The 17,063-nt window shown below is 39.0% G+C and overlaps 1 protein-coding gene across 19 annotated transcripts in view; it reads left to right on the forward strand.

The window, feature by feature from the left end:
* BICD1 (BICD cargo adaptor 1) overlaps nt 1-17,063 on the forward strand; it is a 222,538-nt gene that overhangs the window by 138,983 nt on the left and 66,492 nt on the right. For all 19 annotated transcript variants that reach the window (XR_011235767.1, XM_069491391.1, XM_069491382.1 and 16 more), the window contains exon 3: nt 11,040-11,192. Coding sequence is in view for 18 of the 19 variants with exons in the window: in XM_069491391.1 (XP_069347492.1) it covers nt 11,040-11,192 (153 nt within the window). In the remaining variant the exon portion in view is untranslated. The remainder of the gene's footprint in view (nt 1-11,039; nt 11,193-17,063) is intronic.

Below are 17,063 nucleotides of genomic sequence, written 5' to 3' on the forward strand. Positions count from 1 at the left end.
GTCAGCATTAACTAAACTGTTTAAAATCTTACAGTTTCAAAGGACCACATATTACATGATTCCATTTATATGAAATGTCCAAAATAGACAAATCTATAGAGACAGAAAGTAGATTAGTAGTTGCCTAGGGCTGGAAGGGGTGGGGGCTTTGCAGTGGCATTAGCTAAAAGGTATGAAATTTATATTTGAGGTGATGGAAATGTTCTAAAATTTATTGTGATGATGGTCACAACTATGGGACAATATTAAAAGCCATTGAGTTGTACACCGTAAATGAGAGAATTATTGATACCAAAAAAGGATCTTACCCAAAAAGCTTTCCTATTAAATACATATTCCTCCCAACTAAGATGTAATGTCAATATTCTTTAATCTATTTTATTGCTTAAAATAATATCTGTGTTCTTTTAATGTCCTTTTACACAAATAAGAAGACAAAACTATAAATCAGAATGTAAGACCAGTCATACATTATTTATTTTGCACCATTTATTTCAACTTTTTAAAATAAAAGGGCAGATTTTATGTTGCTGGCAAGATTTTGCTTGTTGATAAGTATTTGAAATGAGGCACCGAAATGTGAACTAATCCTAAGATGGGCTGTTCCTTGGCTTCTACTGGAGGAAGGTACCCCATGGGACAGATGCCTGTATTGCTTCAAATTCAATCTAGGAGAGTTCACCCCTCATGGTGCCACTTTTTTCAGAGCAAGATTTGCATATACCTTAAAGTGAAAATTACGGAGCTTTGGTTTCATGATAGCTTTATTACTTACGCAGGGGAGGAAAAATTTCTCCTCTACCTTCTTAGGATCTCTGGCTAAGCCTAAGAATTAAAGTAACCTAAGACAGATAAACAGGAGAAAAGCATAAAAGTTTTATTATAATTTTACATGTACATGGGAGTCCTCATAAGAAAATGAAGACCCAAAGAAGTGGCCAGAAGCAGAAACCATATGTATTTTTGACACAAAGAAATGATACATTTTTGAAGAATTGACAAGACAAAGCAATTTGGGCTACAGGCAGTAAATTGTGAGGAAGAGACTAAAGATATATAGGGGGGGCCGGGCGAGGTGGCTCACGCCTGTAATCCTAGCACTCTGGGAGGCCGAGGCAGGCGGATCGCTGGAGCTCAGGAGTTCGAGACCAGCCTAAGCAAGAGCGAGACCCCGTCTCTACTAAAAATAGAAAGAAATTATCTGGCCAACTAAAAATAGATATAGAAAAAAAATTAGCCGGGCATGGTGGCACATGCCTGTAGTCCCAGCTATTCGGAAGGCTGAGGCAGGAGAATCGCTTAAAGCCCAGGAGTTTGAGGTTGCTGTGAGCTAGGCTGACGCCACGGCACTCACTCTAGCCTGGGCAACAGAGCGAGACTCTGTCTCAAAAAAAAAAATAAAATAAAATAAAGATATATAGGGGAAAACTAGTGGGTGATAAGAATTATATAAGTTTGTACAAATCTATTCAGAGTCGATTCTGAGTCTGGTGATAAGGATGTTCTTCTCTTCCTGGAAATTTTATGACGTGTTTTTAAGTAAAAAAGGGGAGGTCAGAAGCCCTTCCTATATCTGCTCTTTCTCTAGTGCCTTCAGCTCAAAATAATCAATATGCCAAAGTGGCATGCTTTGGGGTGGCATGGCCTGAACTCCTTCAATTGTTTACTCACTCATTGCTAATCAGGACCTGATCTTCTTGTCTCACCTCTTTTCACAGCTATCAACTCCTTTGCTTTCAGTTTTATGCCATTATTTAAATCTGATGGCCCATTCAGCCCTCCACAGTTAGAAGGGGTCTAGGTTGGGCTACCTTTGTGTTTTACCCACCCCCTATATAAATACTATGATTTTCTACTGTCTGAGAGTAACATTCTCCAATGATTTGGTCTATGGATTGTTCAAAATGCTTTTTTAAAAAGGCAAAAGGTCTTGTGGTCAAATCAATTTAGAAAACAGCGTATACCATATCTTGCTCTTAAAAAGTCTCAATGCACAATAGCATAAATAAAACCTCTGTGGAAAACAGTATGGAGATTTCTCAAAGAACTAAAAGTAAACCTGCCATTTGATCCAGTAATCCCGCTACTGGATCTACCCAAAGGAAAAGAAGTCGTTTTATCAAAAAGACACCTACACTCAAATGTTTATTGTAGCACAGTTCACAATTGCAAAGATGCAGAATCAACCTAAGTGTCCCTCAATTCATGAGTGGATTAACAAAATGTGGTATGTATATACCATGGAATACTGCTCAGCCATAAAAAAGAAATGAATTAATGTCTTTTGCAGCAATTTGGATGGAACTGGAGAGAGAGACCATTATCCTGTGTGAAGTATTAATATCTCAAGAATGGAAAAACAAACACCACGTGTACTCTCTGATAATTTGGAACTAATTGAGGGGCACACATGGGCACAGAAAGAAGTAAAAATCGTAGGAAATTAAGAATGGGGGGCGGAGGGGAAGAGCAATATACGTAGCCTAAACTTTTGTAGCCCCGCAATATGCTGAAATAATAATAATAAAGAAAATTCTATAGAAATCTAAAAAAAAAAAAAAAGGGGGGAGAGGAAGAGGCGTAAAAACCTACCTCACAGGTACAGTGAATACTGTTCAGGTGATAGACACATTTATAGCCCTTACTGAAGCATTATAAAAGCTATCCATGTAACAAAAACATTTGTACCCCCTTAATATTTTGAAATAAAAAATAAATAAAAGGAATATGAAACTAGGAAGGAAAAATTAAAATAAAATATAATTAAATATTTCTTTTAAAAAAGTGTTCTGAGAAGTCCAGAAGCAAAAAAAGAAAAAAGTATGTAATGTTATTTAACCTAACATTTCCAAACGTATTTTTGAGTGGCTCCTAGAACCCTCCCTAGAACTAGCCTCTGCAGAATGCACTGTGGGAAATGGGGTGCTTAAGTCATAATTCTCTCCTCCTGTATTACTCTCTCCCAGCCAGGACAAATCTTCTTATATTTCTTTTTTTTTTTTCTTGCCGAACATGTTTGTTTTAAGACACATTTCAAACTTGCTGTATTTGTTTGTTTGTTTGTTTTTTCTACTGCTCAGTTGTTAAGTCTGGATGGTATTGGGCAGATGCTAATTTATGGTGCTCTCACTACCTTGTTTTCTTTGTCAGTAACTCTCCTAAAGATTTGTGATGCCCACTTTACTGCCTGACAGAGCCACAGAGCTTGCCTTATTACGATTTTGGAAGATGATCCCTCTGTGTCCATCAGCCTGTTACTGGCTGATACCACACAGATGTGTTCCTCTGTCCCTCCTTCATTGTACTCTTCCTTAAGAGAGATAACAATCATATCAGTCATATATTATACCTTACAGTGGATAAGTTTGTAAGATCCTTTTCTTAGTGCATATTTCTACAGAGATAGAATAAAGTATAAAAACACGTGGAGTGGGTGTCACCAATAAGGGTTTTAAACACTGGAGAATTTTACATAAAGCCTGTTTTGTAGAGATCCTTTTTTTCTTGAATCTGAACTCAAGTATATGAAATATGTCTGTACTCTCTGTCTTTTGGCTATGTCCAGCTAAGCTCATCCCAACAAACGCTTCCCAGCTTTCTTCAAGTCACCACCACTCCAGTCCGGGCTGGAAGTGATGAGACTGAGCTGTGGGATACAATGACCATGCTCGGGGTGCTCCCCTGGATTCTGGGGACACAGCGGTGAACGATTACCGACAAAGTGCTCTCCTGGCTCTTACATCTACTGGGGGAAACACAGCCAATAAGCAAACAAATCAAATAGTGATAAATGCTTTTCAGACCATTGAAATAGGGTTATGTGAGTATGACTGAGTAGCTGATTCGCATGGAATGGTCTTGGAAAGCTTCTTTCAGAAGTGACAGTTAGGTTGAGATCCTAAGGAAAAAGAGGAGTATGAACAAGTCCAAGCAGAGGAAACAGCTGGTGCGAAAACTCTAAGGCAAGACCCAGCTTGACGTTTTTCAAGAACCAACAGAAGACCAAGGAGGGGAGTGTAGTGGGTGAGTGAAGAAAGATAAGCTCTTTCAGGGAGGCCACAGCAGGTCACACAGGGTTTCATTAACCCTGATATGGATTTGAGAATCATACAGCGATCATGACTGTAGAAATGGAAATGTGGACATAAAGGTTATTATGTTTTATATATTATTCTTTGTGTGGTTAAAAAGTGCTCATGTTTGTATTTTCTTCTTGCCAGTAGTGGAGGGAATTTATGATTCCTACACGAAGAAATCTGTTTAATGTTAATTAAGATAAAACTCTAAGAATGCTGCTGTACTCAGATGCAGTGCAGATGATGAGCAGAGTCTACCCCTGCTGTTTCAGGCCAGTCTCTCCCCTGAGAAGCTGGGGCTCACACCTCTGGAGGTGGAATTCTAAAGCATTCTCCTGTTGGTGCCATTTCCTCCCCTTTCTTTACGCATTATTTTTCTCACTCATTATTCTTGATGGGGTTTTTTCAGTAGAGCTCAGCACCATCTTATCCCAGGAGGGAAAAAAATGTAGGAGATAAATGTGTGATGAGTGATGTCAAAAACAGCAGTCACAATCTTTTAAATTCGTAATGAAATTACAGAGCATTGCCCATAGAATATAATCGCTGGCAAGTCAAAAAGCAAGAATTTTTAGCAAAATAAGTAAGACCAGTTTTCTTCCTCTGGGCCTTGTGTCTGTTCATTGAAGTGAATCTTTCACCTTAACCAGTCTCCCAGCCCCAAGCACTTCCTTTTCCTTAATTAGCATCAGGAGTTTTCATTAGTTATTTTACCAGTTGTTGGTGATCCTCATTAGCTTTGCTCTGGTCTTAAATTAGTCTTGACATTTACTAGTTCACTGTATAAGATTTTATGGTTAATTCCCAGAGTATATAAGCTAGGCTTCTGGCCATTACATTCTTTCCAATGTATATATTCTCATTTACAGAATTTCTTGTATCTTAACATTTTTCTTTACAATTTTATATAAACTTATGTAAGTCATCCAATTTATTGGGCTTCCTGATAACTCTATGTGTATTAAATAAGGAAAAGTAAATAAATATATATGTATCACCCATTCAGTTAATGGTAGATTTTCCAAAAAATAGAAAAAATATTAAAATTTCAGGTTTCTGCAAAATAAAAATATAATGAAATATTGTAATTTGACTTTACAGCTAAATTATGGAAGCTCTGTTGTTTTTCATTCTACACTTATAGAGCATGTATGCTCCAAGTATTGTCCAAGGAACAAGGAATAAAGAGATGTTACTGCCTCCAAATAGCTCAACAATGTACTGAAGAAGAATTATAAGAAGTGTAGTTATATCACAGATTTAGGTATATTTTATTTCAAAGTGCATTGTTCTCCCTTTGTCCCTCTTTCTAAAATAACACAAAATGGCCACGTGCGGTGCCTTACCTGGTGGTGGTAATCCCAACACTTTGGGAGACCAAGGCAGGAGGATTGCTTGAGGCCAGAAGTTCAAGACACACACCCCACAGTGTGTCTTGAACAATTTTTTTTTCTTTTAATTAGCCAGGTTTGGTGGCATGTGCCTATAGTCCCAGCTACTCAGGAGGCTGAGGCAGGAGGATCACTTGAGCTTAGAAGTTCAAGGTTACAGTGAACTATAATCTTGCTACTGCAATTCATCCTGGGCAAGAGAGCAAGACCTTGTCTCTTTAAACACACACACACACACACACACCCCCAAAAAGGCATCATCCCTGCAATATTTTTTATTTTGTGTTTAACCATTCATATATCTGTTTTATTATTCAGTCCATAGTTATAAGGGCCTAAAATGTTCCAGATATTAGGGATATGCCTATAACAAGATACAAAAGGTCCATTATATTCAGATGTAAAAGGAAATGTAATAAATGTAAAATGTATAGAAATTAAATAACTGGCCAATTCCGAGTAATGATTAGTGCTGTTCTTTCTACAGTCATTTTTTGAGTACATACTCTATGCTAAATACTGATCTGTGAAGTAAATCGTGTCAGGTGACAGGAGAGTGAGGGGAGAGGGGAGCTGTTTTATATGAGCTGTTCAGGAAAGCCTCTCTGAGGAGATGACATTTGAAGTGAGACCTAAATGACAAGCAGAAGTAGAGTTCCTCAACTGAGGTTCTGTGAGTCTATGGATAGATTTCAGTAAGCCTGTAAACTTGGATGGGAAAAATAATTACATCTTTGTTTTCATTAAACTTGGACTGAAATTTAGCATTTTCTTCCATTGGAATTTAGGCAACAAACCTCAGTGGTACTAGCAGCAGCTGTCACTTTGTGATCAGTAGAAAGTACAAATATTTTCTTATCACCTCTTGGGTTTTTTGCAGGTATCTTGAAATATCATCATTGCTTTCAAATTACGGTATTTCTTAGATCTGCCACTAGATCTGATTATAATTGTGTTAATAAAGAAGCACATGTGTTACTGTATTGGTTATGTATTACTGGGTATCAAATGAGCCCACAATTTAGGAACTTAAAACAGTCACCCATGATTCTGTGGGGCAGCAATTTGGGCAGCTGGGCAGTTCTTATGGACTTGCTGGGGGTTGCTCGTGTGGCTGCAGTCATCTGGCAGCCTCACTGGGCCAAATAGCCCAAGATGGCCTTCCTCCCAGGCCCTAGCAGCTGGTGCTGACCGTGGGCTGGGCCATGCCAGCCAGGGCTTCTTCACATGGTAGCCATGACTCAAGAGAACAAGAGCATGAGCTGCAAAGCCTCTTGAGGCCTAGGCTCAGAACTCACCAGCACTTCCACTGTCTTCTGTGGGTCAAAGCAAGTCAGAAGGCCAGTTCAGTTTGTTTGAGAGGAGACTCCGTGGGTTGTGACTACAGAGAAGTTTGATTACTTAGGGGCCATTAGTATACTAATCTACCCAACTGCCATATCATAATTTTTCAAATATTGTAATAACTTAATTTTAACATAATTGGCATCTTTTGTAATTCTGTCTTTTATGCCCTTTAAAATACTATTCTGATTGTCCAAGTTCAAAAGCAAGTGGGAGGAAAAAAAATGAAAAAACAGGATTAAGATTTTAAAAAGGAAAAAAAAATACTATTCTGAGAAGAGGTTCATAGGCTTCACCACATTGTCAGAGAGGACGTGGTACCATACAAGGTTAAGGGCCCCTGATGTGAAGTGAGGGAGATCTGGAGAGAGAAGTGAAAACGTCCCAAGGCAGAGCAAGCTGGCGTGTCCAGTGGGATGGAGGCGCAGAAGGAAAGCTGCTGTGGCTGGAACAGAGTGATTGAGGGGCCAAGTGGTTGGAGAGAGAGGCAGGGTCAGATCATGTGACTTCTATGGAGGATTTTGAAACTTTCAGAGAGATACCCCTTCTCCTCACAGAATATGAAAGGGGGGTATTGTATGTAGATTGTATTTTATGAGCTTTTTGGTCATTACTAACAATTTCCAGTTATCTTGACTGAATTAAGGGAACTTTTTTGCTATGCCATATATCTAATGTGTTATCAGAGTCTGTTGCTTATAAAGGATGCTTGAGCAGTAGCTTTCTAGAGCTGAGAAAACCACATTTCTTTTTTTGTTTGTCTTGTTTTTGTTTGTGCGTTGGAGACAGAGTCTCGCTCTGTTGCCTGGGCTAGAGTGCAGTGGTTCATCATAGCTCACTGCAACCTCAAACTCCTGGCCTCAAGCAATCCTCCCACCACAGCCTCCCAGAGTGCTAGGATTACAGGCATGAGCCACCGTGCCCAGCCATAAAACCACATTTCAACAGGATTATATACCAATATTTACTGTTCCATAAATCCAGTCATATTTTCTTGAACTAATCTCCTTTAGAGAGATAAGAAGCAGAAGCCCTTTTTTTTTAGTTTTTAGGAAAATCATGGAAGCTATCGGTGAGGTTCTTTTAAGCTGTCAAACTCTATTTCTGGAACACTTCTGTGTTGTCATAACTTGTGACCTATAGCAGGACAGAATTCCTTTAGGAGATCAGCATTGGTATAAAGGGAAGCTGAAAAGGGAGGATTAGGCCATTATCAATTAGTGGAGCCAGCACAGGTGAATTACTAAAGTGTTGAAGAAACGACTCTGTTAGACTTGTCAATGTATTGTAATGAGAGCTAAAGCAAGAAAAGCCAGTCTGGAAGCCTTCTGACTAACAAGGAGCTCAAACCTCTTATGTACAAATGATGTCACATATAGTTAAGTCGAATGCAGGTTTCCAAGACAACCAATTAGTTTGTATGGGCTCAGGATTGATTATTACATTCCACAGGAGATTACGTTAAATTGGTCTTACGCATCTCCAGGGAACTCCTTATGATCTAGCCAGAGAGCTTTTATGATGACAAGATATAGGATGGATAAAAATCTTGATACCAAAGGGCCTTGGCCCTGCCCAAGTTAGGATTTATATTCATATTATCACAAGTCAAACGTCTTGCAAACTTTCTTAGCTCTCCTCCTCATCAGACTGCAGTTCATCAGTGTCTGTGGTGTGACAAAGACTCTCTCCTTGACCAAAGTTTAGTCACGCTCTGCTGACCCCCCTTTTGGATGAGACTTCAACCTTGTCCCACGCCCAGCTTTGGCCTCCCCAGCCCAGCTTTCACAAAGATTTCTGCTAAGTCACCCCCACCCCTTGTTAGCTAATCAAGTTCTTCATTCCCCCCATCTTTTGGATTTCTAAGTCCTTAGCAAGAATCCTGTTAAGCAAGTTTAGCAAGAAACCCCTACCCTGAATGTGTCCTATTAGTAACTTCCCATCCTTTGACCCCTTCACTCTGGTCCTTGGCTGCAAATCCCCACTTGCCCTTGATGGATTCAGATTTGACCGCGTCTCTCTCCCCTCCATTTGCAATGGTCTTGAATGACGTCTTCCTCACCGTTTTAACAAGTGTCAGAATAATTTTTTTTAACATCTGCCTTCTCACCAGAGTCAACAACCCCTTATCCTCCCAAGACTCCGAGCTAACGACCACTATTTAGAGACTGCAGCGTCTGCCTTAGAATGACGTTTTTATTAGCTAGAACTAAATCAATGATTTTGGTGCTGAATTTTCTGTTTTCACATGGAAGATTATGTGTTTATAATTTGCTCTCTTCACATAAGCAGAAGCAGAACCAGGGAGAGCTCTGCTCAGGGATGAAGTCAGTGGGGAAAAAATCTCCATGTTCAGACAAAGTGACTATAAAAACCAGAGTCAAAGGGAATTATGTGAAGTCAAATTCTGTAGACAGTGAAGCAAGATGAGGGACAGTTGAGAACATACACTGAAAATCGGATATCCTCTTAGGGATGTCCCTCTGTTAGGACAGAGACCTTTAAGAATTTTCTGGGGCTTGCCCATGTCACTCCCCCTCCTGCAAAGGTAATATTGCATTGGCTTCTGTCACCATAGATTAGTTTTGTGTGGGTATTCTTTTTTTCAGTGCTGCCATAACAAAGTATCACAAACTGGATGGCTTAAAACAACAGAAATTTATCTTCTTACAGTTCTGGAGGCTACAAGTCTGCAATCAAGGTGTCAGCAGGGCTGTGCTCCCTTTGACAGCTCTAGGGGAGGACCTTTTCTTTGCTCTTCCTAGTGGTGTCTGCTGGCAGTCCTTGGTGTTCCTTGGCTTGTAGATGCATCATTCCGGTATTTGCCTCTGTGGTCATATGGCCATCTCTTCCCTAGGTTTTTTCCACATAGTCTTCTCTCTGTGTGTGCCTGTCTCTGTGGCCAAATTTTTCCCCCTTTTGTGAAGACACTGGTCATACTGGATTGGGCCTTACCCTAATGACCTCATTTTAACTTTTACCTTTGTGAAGACTCTGGGAGTTAGGACTTCAACATACCTTTTAGGGGAGACAATTTAACCCACAAAGCATGTTTTTGAGCTTTTCCTACGGAATCATACCGTTTGTAGACTTCTGCACCTGGCTTATTTCAGTCAACATTATATTAATGGGATTCATCCATGTTGCAAGTGCTTTATTCGTTGTCAGTCCTACATACTCCTATATTAAGGCTCTGCAAATTTTAGCCTGAAGGCCAAATGCAGTCATGATTCATTTTCTTTCCCATATGGATATCCAAGTATTACATAAGAAAATGTAGTCTTTGGTTCCTATAGTACTTTTTTCCCACATTTCTCTTTGTTTGAATAGGAAACTAATTTAATGAATCCTAAATTAAAAGAAAACTTTATATCCCTTCATCCTGTGACTATGAATATATAACATGTATGAATATATATATCTCTTATAATATAGGTCATTATATATTTTGAAGTAAAACATAGTTTATACTTTTCACACACGTTGATGGAAAAAGTTAAATATTTTATATATTTAATAATTGCTTTATGTATATTTTATACCTTTGCACATAAGACCCAGTAATACATGTTTGTTATTTAAAAAAAAAAAATCAAATGATCCAGAAGGATATAAAATCAAACTAACAGGTTTCTCTGCTTATCCTTATGGCTTTACCAGCCCAACACTTTATAAATAATCACTATTGACAGTTTTTTGGGTATTCTTACAGATATTTTCATGATACAAAAGTGTGCATGTGCCCATGTATTTTTAACACAAATGGGATCCTAATATGCATACTAATCTGTAACTTGCTTTTTACATGTAATAATATATTGTGGCTATATTTCCATTTTAGTTCATTAAACTTCCTTCTCATTCTTTTTTTCTCATTCTTTTTAATTTTATAATGCTCTATTCAATGGATGCATGATAATTTATCATTCTCCAAATAGCAAATGCTTAGACTATTTCCAACTATTTGTGTAAGTATTTGTGGATTTATTTCTCTTTTTATTTGCCTCTATGAAAATATATTTAAGAATGATTTTTAGGTGTCAAATTGCTATGTCACGTGTATGCACTTTTAAATTTTTGACACATATCGCTGAATTGCCATTCAACAAAAGGCAATGGCAATTTACACTCATGAGGAGTTTTTATTATTTTTAATTACCAGGACTTTACACCTCATAAAATCTGGAATAAGGAAGCTTTGTATTGATTGTTTATTCTGTTGTTTCAGAACAATGAGATGGTGGAGCTACAGAGAATACGGATGAAGGATGAAATCCGAGAATATAAATTCCGGGAAGCCCGACTCCTTCAGGACTATACTGAACTAGAAGAAGAAAATATCACATTGCAGAAACTAGTGTCCACACTGAAGCAGAACCAGGTAAGGTCTAAGAAGTTTTTTGAGTTATACTCCAGATGGATCCACATCTTCTGACCACCAAGTTTAAATCTCCTCTTTACTTCTCAGGAAGGACCTTGTCAAAATTTATTATCACTCCTTAATCTTTTCCCTATAATATTCATGTGCTGAAATGTCCCAACCCTGCTATTTCAGCTGAAATATAGAAGGAAAAAATACAGCTATGAGTAGTACAGTGTACAATAAAGATTTATTAAAGAAGAATTTTAGTTTGTACGTTAGCTGTGTGTTAATTTATTTCAGGAGTAAAAGTATCAGAATAAATGTAAACTGATGGCTTCTCATTAAAAGCTGAGTCTATAAGCTTCTTTTATACTACAAGCTTAAGATCTCCCTACAATCTCTTGTCTTTTGCTCTTTATTTTTTCTGTAAATTGCTTTCAAATCACAGAGGGAAAGCGATAATGAAGTATAAATCAATAAGAACAAAATCTCATAAGAAAAAGAAAATGCCTGATTTCTTTTTCAGGTGTAACCTGACTACAAAGATTACATTTGTTCATTTAAATAATTTGTTTTCTGTAGTGAGGTTTAGGTAGTTTAATTTTCCTGATTGGTTTGCATTGTGGTATTTCCCAGTATATTCAAGAATTTAACAATTCTTGAATATTTGATTTCAGAAGAATTTATTTATGAATACAGTTATAGCAAGTAATTGAGCAAAAGTGAATTGAATGTTCAAGTTCTTTTCAAGGTGCTTCCTCAACCACAGTGTCTCTCCTGGTCTGAATGCTATTGTGCCCTCTCAGTTCAGATCAGCAAACCACGTGCCAGGCTCTGTGCTGGGCTGGACAGGTAGGAGAATCCACAGGGCCCGATTCTTGTCCTCGGTAAACTTAGAGGCCAGCCCAGATGGATGCTTCCACTTCTGCTCCCTTCCCAAGTTGGTATCTATGTCCCAAATATTATTGGTTTTGACAGATAAAAGGGTTAAGAGAAAAGGAAAAATCCAGAAAAGAAAAAAAAAATCCATATAGTGAACAACTGACATTTGATTTCTGATCATTGCCGCTTCCTCCCAACTTTGGAGTGTTGGGGAAACAAGATGTCGACCAAGGAGCGCAGGGGGCAGTTTCAGTCCATTACTGGGCTCTCCCCATGCTACTGTGTTCCTTCCCCTTTGAGCACTGAATCCCCTGTGTGTGCTGGGGGCTGGCAGTTCCAGAGGCACCAGGTCTTGGTTTCGCTGGGATAAATGAGCTCACAGTGGAGAGAAATTTAAACTTAGAAGCTTATTTTTAAAAAGATGCTTCTCAAATAGTTCTTAAAATAAGAAGGGTAATTTTTTTTTTTTTTTGGTTCTTTTCTTGGTGTCTGATGAAGCACGTTGAGGACTTGAAACAAATTTACTTGAAGTGCAAATATTTAACATGGCCATTCCTCCCCATTCCTGGGATTCTCACTGTGCTCTGCACGGGTGGGAGGCGACCAGGCAGGCGCCTCCCTGGAGAGTCCTCCGTGGCTGCACGTGGTACACTGACGTACTCGGGAGGTTAATGAAGGCCAGTGTTAGGTATTCCTGAAAGACTGCCAAGGTAGCCGTGAATATTCATCAACCCCGATGCCATTTCTGGGAGAATTTGTACTGTCAGTCTGGCTGGGTATGAAGAGTTTCCCAGCGCCCTTCTCACGGTAATTGAAACACGGAATCCAAAGGTTAACTCAGAAGTTTAACAAAACGGGGGGAAGAGATGTATATATCTCTTTAATTTTATTTTCTAGATGTCATAGAGTAATTTTCCCAATTAATTGTCTAATTAATTAATTCAAAATCATTTTCTGTACAGAGGGCCATGCTGGCTTACTCCCTGACAACTGGGTACGTGGTAATGCCGGAAGTCTCCCCAGATAAGGAAATGCTATGTCAGTGTCCTGTTAGCCTTTATTTATACATGTTAGCATCTATCATAAACTCTCTTTCTAATTAATGAAGTATTAAGTATAATATTTTACGTGCAAATGCCACAGGTTTTTTTTTTTTTAAGAGATGACAACCACTGGCATTTATCACAAAATAGGGCCGAGTGTTGCTTTGTGCAGAAGCCCCACACTCATCCTATGGTCTTTTAGCCTGGTTTGATGTTTCCCAAAACAGCAAAGCTGTTGTAAAATGCTTAGTTCAAAGAAGATTTTTCCCTTTAAGTTTTATTTTTCTCTTAACTATTGTTTTCTAAATACAGTATAATTGTTAAGTAACACCTATTTATTAATTTATATTCCATCTCTCTCCACTAATATTAATATTTAATATATAGACCCTAAAACAGGGTCTGGCTCACAGTAGACATTAAACAGATACTTGTTGAAAGAATGATAAAAACCATTTTTTTCTTTCTCTTACATACCACTTCAATTTGGAGAGCAGCTACAATTTAAGATTTTAATTGATCATAATACCAGCTTTTATTTGTGATGATAAATATAAAATATATGGAAGCAATAAAGAATGGACTCAGATTTTAGCTATAGCCCTCTGTGTGCTGATTTGGTTCTGTGTCCAAAATAAAATTAAGTCTGACCTTATAGACATGTTTTACATCTTTGTACTTTTCAAACCAAAATATTTGAAAGAAGCGTAAGAAGCAACGGCCGTCATACAGAGAAGTCCCATCAACTGTCAGTTCCCCAGCAGCCCACCAAAAGAACCTATCAGTCAAAACAAAGCTGTTTGTTAGACACCTCACAGCAAGAGATACCACCTTGACAGAGCCTTTGTAATATCTCAAAAAGGGAGATTTAGAGAGAAGGGTTTTAGGATCGGGCCTCGGTGATTTTCAGGTAGGTTTTTGCATGGTAGGAAACTGGTTGGGACAGACAGAGTTTATGACAGAGCTTTGAGCTGAGAGACAGAACAAAGTGAGGGTCTTGAAGTGAATCTTGTGGAAGCCGTTTCACTTGAGTCAGAGTCTTATCTTCCAGGAGCCAAATATTTCCCTCAAGCAGCTAAACTTTTTTGTGTCTGGTGCCATTATTTTATTTCATTTTATTTGGAAGCAGGGTTTCACTTTTTTGACTGGGCATGAGGGCAGTGGCATGATCATAGCTCACTGTAACCTCAAACTCCTGAGCTCAAGTGATCCTCCTGCCTCAGCCTCCTGAGTAGCTGGGACTGCAGTCATGTGCACCACCACACCTGGCTAATTTTTCTATTTTTTGTAGAGATGGGGTCTCGCTATGTTTCTCGGGCTGGTCTTGAACTCCTGACCTCAGGCGATCTTCCTACCTTGGCCTCCCAAAGTGCTGGGATTATAGGCATGAGCCACCACACTTGGCTGTGGTCCCATTATTGTTTAACATAGGGGCAGGAAAAAATGTGCCTGGTCCCAGTACTACTTAACATAGGGCAGGAAATTAAGTTAGTTTTCAATTTTTAGAGATGTGATGGTGAGAGGAGGGAAGAAATAATAAACACCATGTGCCTATATCTCACATATGGAATTAAAACAATCAATTTTTATTTTCTAAGCGTTGAAAACCCTTGTTAAAAATTAACAATTCAATCATACTTCTATTATGAAGAGCATTTCCTCCAAGGATATATTTCTGTGTCAGGTAATAATACCATAAGAGACCTAGGGAATGTATTCAATTAATTTTTATTTCATTTAACCAGTATTTCAGGGGTATCTTTCTGTGAGGCCATGTACTTTTTTAAAGACAAAAGATATGTTCACTACTCAAAGAGTTTATAGTCCCAGTAGGGAAGGTGGGTAATAAACTCCTAGCAATTTATATATATGAATATTAAAGCCATGTGTTCAGTTTGGCAGTATTGGGCCAGATTAAGATCTTTAGAGTTCCTAAGCTCTGAAAAGATTATGGTACCTACCCACAACCCTCATGTAGTTAAAAATCAATAGAGTTACTAAACTATGAAGTTACCATAAGGAATCCTAACAAAGTACTGATTTTTCTCTTGATGACTACTTTGATGTTGTCTTTAAAATATCAAACACCAATTTTTAAGCGCCTTTTCATTCTGTTTCTTGGTCGCTCCCCTTGACTGGGGCTCTAATCATATGAGCAGCCTAACAACAGTGGCAGAGAAAGGAGTGATCGGTTTGCCTCCGTGAGTCAACAAAGACTTCACAGTTAGGATCATATTCATAGGTCTTAAATGATGAATATAAGAGTTTTGCAGATGATAGCCTTTTCCCAGGCAGAGAAACATTCAGGGAGGTAGGCTGGGCGCAGTGGCCCGTACCTGTAATCCCAGCACTTTGAGAGGCCAAGGTGGAAGGACCCCTTGAGCCCAGGAGTTTGAAACCAGCCTGGGCAACATTGCAAGACCTCATCTCTACAAAATAAATTTTTTAAAAAAATTAGTAGGGTGTAGTGGCACATGCCTGTAGTCCTAGTTACTTGGGAGGCTAAGGCAGGGGGGATCTCTTGAGCCTAGGAGTTCCAGGCTGCAGTGACCTATGATCTCACTGTACTCCAGCCTAGGGTGACGGAGCAAGACCCTGTCTCAAAGGGGAAAAAAAGGAAAATAGTAGGAACTTACACCATGTTTGAGTGAGTGGTATGAGTGAAGCTGCTCAGATAGAAAGAGATCAGGTGTTATGGGAAGTCTAGGCCATCAATTGAATAAGATTACAGAATTTCTTAGCACTCTGGGAGGCTGAGGCGGGAGGATCGCTCGAGGTCAGGAGTTCGAGACCAGCCTGAGCAAGAGCGAGACCCCGTCTCTACTAAAAATAGAAAGAAATGATCTGGACAGCTAAATATATATGTAGAAAAAAAAAATTAGCCGGGCATGGTGGCACATGCCTATAGTCCCAGCTACTCGGGAGGCTGAGGCAGGAGGATTGCTTAAGCCCAGGAATTTGAGGTTGCTGTGAGCTATGCTGGCACCACGGCACTCTAGCCTGGGCAACAGAGCAAGACTCTGTCTCAAAAAAAAAAAAAAAAAAAAAGATTGCAGAATTTAGAAAGCTACAATGCAAACTAAATTAATGTCCTCAAGTCTAGCCCAAGAGTTAGCAAACTTTTTCTATAAAGGGCCAGATAGTAAATATTTTAGGTGTTGCAGGCTGTACAGTCTCTCTTGCAACAATTCCACCTGCTCTTATAGCATGAAAAGCAGCTAAAGACAATATGAAAACAAATTAGCATGCCTGTGTTCCAATAAAACTTTATTTACAAAAATAGGTGGTGGGCTGGATTTGGTCCAGAGGACATAGTACTAGTTGACAACCTCTGGTCTAGGTCATCAGTTTAACAAAGATTCCAGCATAAAAGGTCTACAACTCAAACTAAATTAATGTCTGCAAAGGTAAGCTATCACATAATCTGGGGCAGTCAGAGGGTTGGTTGAAATACTTAGGAAAGATTGGCAAAAGGGTGTCCTGTGTTGTCCAGGGACAGAAAAGAAAGCGGTCAGGAGGACAATGACTTGATATCGTATAAGCCGGCCTGGAAGAAACCATGACACATGCACACACACTCTGTTGTCCCACGCAATTTCCAGGCCAGCTTTCTCACTTCCATGTTGAGAGCAACCCTTGCTTCTCCCTCCGTAATCCGGTAAAGGCCCTTCTGATTTCCAAACTCCCTTAATCCCAGGTCACTTGCAGAGCACTAAATCCTGCTCAGGGTGGTTTTGTGGGTTCCTCTCTTCCTTCCCACTTTATCCTCAATTTCCCTTGCTAACAACTGAGAATCCTATAATCAGGGAATGAAACTTTCATTTCCCTACCAGAGATAAAGTGAAAAATACACCTTTTTGGTTAACAACCAAAGTTGAATTGCAGTTAATCAGCAAATGTAAAGGAAAAGTGGTTGGATTCTTTAGTTTTGCTAGGTAGGAAAAGTTGAAGAGAACCCCAGGGC

This window comes from Eulemur rufifrons, chromosome 16, assembly GCF_041146395.1.
Source record: "Eulemur rufifrons isolate Redbay chromosome 16, OSU_ERuf_1, whole genome shotgun sequence".
Lineage (NCBI taxonomy): Eukaryota > Metazoa > Chordata > Mammalia > Primates > Lemuridae > Eulemur > Eulemur rufifrons.